The sequence below is a fragment of the Equus quagga genome, chromosome 8, assembly GCF_021613505.1.
Source record: "Equus quagga isolate Etosha38 chromosome 8, UCLA_HA_Equagga_1.0, whole genome shotgun sequence".
Classification (NCBI taxonomy): Eukaryota; Metazoa; Chordata; class Mammalia; order Perissodactyla; family Equidae; genus Equus; species Equus quagga.
The window spans coordinates 105110888-105117500 of record NC_060274.1 but is presented as its reverse complement, the minus strand read 5'-3'; the positions used below and the strand labels follow the sequence as shown (position 1 = coordinate 105117500).

The 6613-nt window shown below is 32.5% G+C and overlaps 1 protein-coding gene across 3 annotated transcripts in view; it reads left to right on the top strand.

The window, feature by feature from the left end:
* Positions 1–6613, top strand: part of POT1 (protection of telomeres 1) — a 91763-nt gene that overhangs the window by 57704 nt on the left and 27446 nt on the right. For all 3 annotated transcript variants that reach the window (XM_046670479.1, XM_046670480.1, XM_046670478.1), the window contains 2 exons: positions 2274–2564; positions 6051–6206. In XM_046670479.1, the coding sequence (XP_046526435.1) occupies positions 2274–2564; positions 6051–6206 (447 nt within the window). The remainder of the gene's footprint in view (positions 1–2273; positions 2565–6050; positions 6207–6613) is intronic.

The following is a 6613-nucleotide window of genomic DNA, read 5'->3' as shown; positions in this document are numbered from 1 at the left end:
TGTTGGATACCGTGATTCAGACTAGTTGCTTTCCGTCTTCTCACTGCTAATTATAGATTGAAGCTTTAAAAGTTTTCTATATAGAGTTTGATTAAAAAACACTTGTTAAAAAAAAGCCTTAGGTCAACAACAAAGAAAGTATACAAAGACTGGGAGGTTATATTATTCTTTTCTGTTTGTTGTATTAATTCAAGTACAGTGAAAGCATTGAAATATATTAAGCAGAAAATCAAAGTAAGTTGATCTTCACTTATGAGAAATGTGTTAAAATATGTACAGTTATTTAGGTACTTTTAAAATTACACTAGCAGTTAAAAATGTGTTTGAAAACCTTTAGTATGAAAGTACAGCTATTGAATAGTATGTGAATTTTTAAAAATAAGGTTTTCAGTGCTTTAATATTTTCAGTTCCCTATGTTTTAAGCATTTCAGTTCCTTCATCTTTTCCTCTTGTCACGTGAGTTTCCATGCAAACCCTTCATTATCTTAGTTGTCTTTTTCTTCTAGTGCTTCAGTTTATGTGTCCCACATGGTCAGTGTGATGCCCATAAATGAGTGGAATATTCCAGGTGTGTTCTATTCTTAGGTATAGTGAGAATTTCCTCTCTTGATCTATTAATGCCTTTTCCCTGAGATTAGAAGAATAGTAGAAGATATTGCCTGAAGATAGAAGAATAGAAGATAATGCATGAAGATGAATAGAAATATTATTGTTGTAGCACTGTATTACAGGCTTATCCAAACTTCAGAAAATAGCTTATTCCTCACACACTGCTGTTACCTGTAGTATTTATATTCTAACAGTTCCCCCTCCCCTCCTAACCTTTTTAGTGCTTATTCTTATTACTGTTTAACTGCAGTAGAAATACATGTTTCTGTTCACAGTATGAGCATACCCGTGTAACCAGCCCTCTAGAAACTTCCTTCATACCCTCAGCCAGGGGAGTTATTAACACTTCTCCCACTCCCCGGAGTGGAGAGTGTCGTAACTTGGACAACCTAGATTAGTTTCATCTGTATTTGTTCTTTATGTAAAGGGAATAGACTGTAGCTTTTGGTTTTTGTTTGTTTTTCATGTCTGGCTTATGCTTGTGTGATTGAACTATATTACTGCATATAGTTTTACTTTGTTCATTTTCATTGCTCAGTGGTATTCCATTGTGTGAATACATCAGAATTTATATATTTATTCTGTTGGACATTTTGGTAGTTTTCAGTCTGAGAGTATTATGCTGCTATAAACAGTCTAGTACATAGCTTTTAGTGAGTATATGTTATAATTATAATTATATACATTTTAATGAATATCTTATATTTAGTGGATACTGTATATTATAATTATACATAATTATGTACATTTATGTGTAATTTATGTATAATTATATAATGCTTATATATATTTATGTAGTTAGATAGAGATGCATGTAGTTCAGTTGATTATATACTAAGGAGTGCAGTTCCTAGGTTCTAAGATATTGTTATATTCATCTTTAGTTTTCCAAAGTGGTTTTTACCAATTTCCAGTCTCATTAGTAATATAAGAGAATTCCACTTGCTCCACATTTTCATCAACACTTGATATTTTCAATTTTTTTTTATTTTAACCATTCTGTTGCATGTATATTAATATCTCATTGTGGTTTTAACTTGAATTTCCCTGAAAATTTATGCAATTGAGAACCTTTTAAAATTTGAGTATCTTCTGAAATATAAAGGTTCCATTCAAGTCTTTTGCTCATTTTTTGTAGAATTGTATCTCCCTTTGTTAATGATTGGTAGAAGTTCTTTATGTATTTAGGCTACAGACCTTTTGTCAGGTATATGGAAAATATCTTTTCCATATTATGACTATATTTCCCCTCTCTCTGGATTGCCTATTTACCCTCTGGCTCCTGACAGGTGAGTGGTGTTGTTCCATGCCCAGGAACCAATGAAGCAGAAGGCACCTGAAGCAGAGGCCGCTGAAGCAGAGCGCACCAAGCTTTAACCCCTAGGCCATCAGGGCTGGCTCCCACCTAGCTTTTAAAATATAGAAATAAATTTTGCATAGTGTTTTACAGTTTACATGATGCTTGTAGATCTTGATATAGCCCAGCTGATTTTATAATTTCATGTGCTAGATACTGAATTATAGAATTATGAGAATTATGTCCTCTGTTAACTATGCTGGTGAGATTTTGTAATCTCTTGAGTTTCTTCAGTTCCTGGCTTCTGTATCATTAAGCTGTTTTGTTTGTCTCTGTTTTGTTCTCTACTTTGCCCCACTTTCTTAGATCCAAGTATATAAAAATGAGACTCAGGGTATCACCAGCTCTGGCTTTGCGTCTTTGACATTCGAGGGAACTTTGGGAGCTCCTATCATACCTCGTACTTCAAGCAAGTCTTTTAACTTCACTGCTGAGGACCACAAAATAGTAGAAGCCTTACGTGTTTGGGCATCTACTAATATTTCACCTTCTTCAACATTAGTAAAATTGTGTGATGTTCAGCCCATGCAGTATTTTGACCTGACTTGTCAGCTCTTGGGCAAAGCAGAAGTGGATGGAGCATCATTTCTTCTAAAGGTAGATATTTTTAAATACTTGAAATTGTAAGTTAGCAACATAAAGAGCTTATATTTCAGCATTCTGATGGAATAAATATGCACACTGTATATCATATTAAGATCTTAAAATCTAACTTACCATTTTTGATGAGCCTGGTTGTTCATGCAACTCTGCTCTCAAACTTCTCATTTTTATCCTGTACTTCCACAGAAAAATGGTATTATCAGATCTATATTTTAAATATAGTATAGTTTATGCTCTCTTTATGTATTTCTTATTTTAGTACTAATAAACTATGTACTTATTTTGTACTGTTATCTTTCAGTTGCATTTTTGCGTATGGATATTTCTGCTTTTCTGTCAGTGAAGCTTTCCTTCTCACTCATATATTTTCTCAGTCCCTTGATAATTGGGTTCTCTTCCCAGGTCGTTTCACTGCCTGCTTTGTGGGTAGATCATGGACAGTTTTGAAGTGTATGTTGTTGTTCTTATTACATTTTATTTTAAGTCAACAGGATAAAAAAGTAACATGAGACCCATCTAATCTGTGTTTAGGCCTTCCCCAGTTTACTCAGAAATAGCTTCTGGAGAAGACAATTGTCTGATGTTTTCCTCACCTGCCCATCCTCAGCAGGATGCATTTAAACAAACACTGCGTCAGCCCTACTCTTGTGGTTATTTCTTGAGCTTCTCACTCTTTGGAACAGCAGGACAGGAGATGGAGTACAGTGGCACTTGGACAAGCATTGGGGTTTAGCATTATTGTCATTTACCTTGCCTATATTAAGGTATGCTGAAGACAGAAGTCGTTGAATAAAATATGAAATTTTTGAAGTCGAAAATAGCACATGTTTATATACACATGAAATACTCTGAGAAAGTAAATTCATACTATAAAAAATGTTAAATAAATCAAGTATGACAAAGCTGAAGCTAAAACAACATGAAATCATCCAAAGTTAGAAGGATCCATAGGTCAGCCAGTCATACTTTCTGCCCAAAGTGACATTCTTAACCAATGAGCACTTACTAATCACTGAATACTTCCAAGGACAAGGAATCTACTGTGCACAGAAAGAAGTGTACGCCCTCTTTTGACTGCTGTGATGTTAGAAAATGTGTAAATTCTAAGATCAAATCTGCTTTAGCTGACACGGCTGAATCTACGTTTTCTCTCTAAAGCAACAAAACATATGCCTCATCCCATTTTTATAGATAGCCTTTTCAGATAAGTGAAAACAGCTTTCATGTAGATGTTATTTTGAAATACCACATTCAGAAGTGAATGTAGGAAATTACGTTAGTAAAGCTTTCTTGAGGACGATTTAAAATAAATCTCAAGTCTTTGTATACTCTGACTCAATTCTATTTTTGTAAATGTTTTACAGTAATTTAAAATGTGGAAAAATGCGTTTAAAAGAATATTTATTGTTATATTTCTTACAGTAACAAAAATTAGAAAAAACTCGGATACTAACAGTAGAGAATTAATTGTGTGATGTATTTATGTATCATGGAATACACACTATGTGACTATAAAATGACATTGTGGACGTATACTGATTGAGATAGACGTTCATGATATTCTGTTCAGTGATTAATGCAGCTTCATTTATATACTAAAAATGTATTATATACATAGCAAAAATATATTGAGAAGAATATATAGCAATATTTTACTATGGTAAGTCAAATTTTGAGTGATTTTTTTTTCTGAAATTGATTTTCCTGTCACAAATAATTTTTTAACTTATGTTTTAAAAGCAGAGGGAGTCAGACATTACCCCAAATGAGGTCTAGTCGGCATGGAATATAGCATAATTATTTTCTGTCTCAACCTGGATATGATACTAATATTGTTCCTTTTATTAGTAACTGCGATTCATTCATTTTAATTATTCTAGCAGACATGTTACACCAATGGTTTGCATGAAAATCATGATTTAATATAGCAGTAGGCCTACTAACATTAACCCACATTTTTCTCTATTACTCTGTTTATACAGCTTTATCTTTCTGAACAGTGAGCTCTTAAATTGGACTTCCTTTAAGTACTTGTATTTTTTGGATATCCACAGCTTTATCTTTTTAGTGTTTTGTTTGTTTGTTTGTAAACAGCTAGAAGTTATTGGTAGCCAGAGCTGGTAGATAGTTTATATATCTAATCTGTAATGTGGTTTGGAGATCAAAAAAACATAACATAAGCCAGAAAATCATCATATTAAAGGGACTACTCTGATTTTCACCACTTAATTCTTTATATGGAAACAGCAGAGAAATGCTACATAGCTAATCTAAGAACAAGACTGAATCTCATATAAATAATTGAGTTAATGCCAAAGAAATAAATCACTATTATCATAATTTTTTTAAAGAATCCATAATTTACTATGCATATTTATATACAAAAAACTATTTTAATACATAAAAGTTTTTGTCAAGACCTTTTTGGTTTGTTTTTATTGTATAAAATACTGACTCAGGAGTTAGAAATGAATTTAAATCATTTTTAAAAGTCAGTGATTCCTATCACTGATATTATAACATTATGAAATAAAAGGTTGAGTTAAAATTTGAAAATTATTTACTTGGTAATTGTGTATTTCTTTTCAAACTCAAATGTAATAGAATTCACCATGGAGATATTTGTAATTCAACAAGAAAAGTTTGATTGAATCTTAAGATAATAATTTTACCATAGCAAAATTACTGCATACTTGTCCTGGGCCCTTGTTCTCAGCCTTATCTCAGCGTAGCTTGCATAGCAATCCAACATACTTTTCTTTTTCCAGCACTCATAATTTTTATTCATTTGTATTCATCATTTCTAACATAAACAAAATATTCATATCTGTACTTTTAAAGCCCTTTTCCAAATCAAAACAAAATGAAAAAATAGGTAAATGGAAAAATGGGTAAAAAAATGGGTAAATTCTTAGCTTAAGTTTAAACTTAAGAAAATTAGCAGAGATACTCATAAAGGTTTATACACAAGATGGTAATTACTAAATTATTTAAAATTGCAAAAAATTTGAAACAGCCCAAATGGCCAATAAAGGGATTAGTTTAATAAATTTGTGTGTATCTGTACCATAAAATAATGTGAAGCCATTGAAAAGCATATTTTAGAAGAATACTTAAATTGCCTGATAAAGTGCTCAACAACAAACTAAGAAATGAAAAGCAGAATATAATGCGAGTTTGTTAAAAAGAAAAAAAGGCATGTATTATAAATACACAGAAGAAAACAAGATAAAGTAAGTTTAACAATATGTTAATATCTTTTCTAGGCTCCTGGTAATGTGAATTTTTTTCTTTACGTTTTCTGTATTACCTGTAGTTCGTGTATGTAGTCCTTTTATAATCGGAAAACATATTTAAAGTTTAACAGATATTTGGGGGAATACATTTAATTACTTTTAAGTTATATTACCAGCAAATAAAACTCTGCCTCCACAATTTTACAAGACGATCATTAAACTTGGCTTTACCCTCTTATGGCAGGTATGGGATGGCACCAGGCCCCCGTTCCCGTCTTGGAGAGTCTTAATACAAGACCTTGTTCTTGAAGGCGATTTAAATCACCTCCATCGGCTGCAGAATCTGTCCATAGACATTGTAGTGTACGACAACCATGTTCAAGTGGCAAAGTCTCTGAAGGTATGTTGTGTAGTGGACATGTTTGCTGTTTTGTGTTTTTATAAATTTTGGGGGTCAATCACATTTATAGGTGATATTTGGGCTCTAGAAGTTAACTCCAAACTTATTTTTTCATTAATTTTTAATTTGTAAAATGTGTGTTTAAAAGAAATTATTAGAATATCTGTTAAATTATAATGGCTTGAACAATCTTTTAAAATTAAAGAATGTTTCCTGAATATCTTTCAGTTTTACCCAATTTTACTATGGAAATAGTAAAGAAAAATTTTATTCTGCAAGATAATACTGTTTTAAAATGACAAAGGGTGGGGCTGGCTCCGTGGCCGAGTGGTTGAGTTCGTGCACTCCGCTGTGGCAGCCCAGGGTTCGGATCCTGGGCGCGGACATGGCACCGCTCGTCAGGCCAC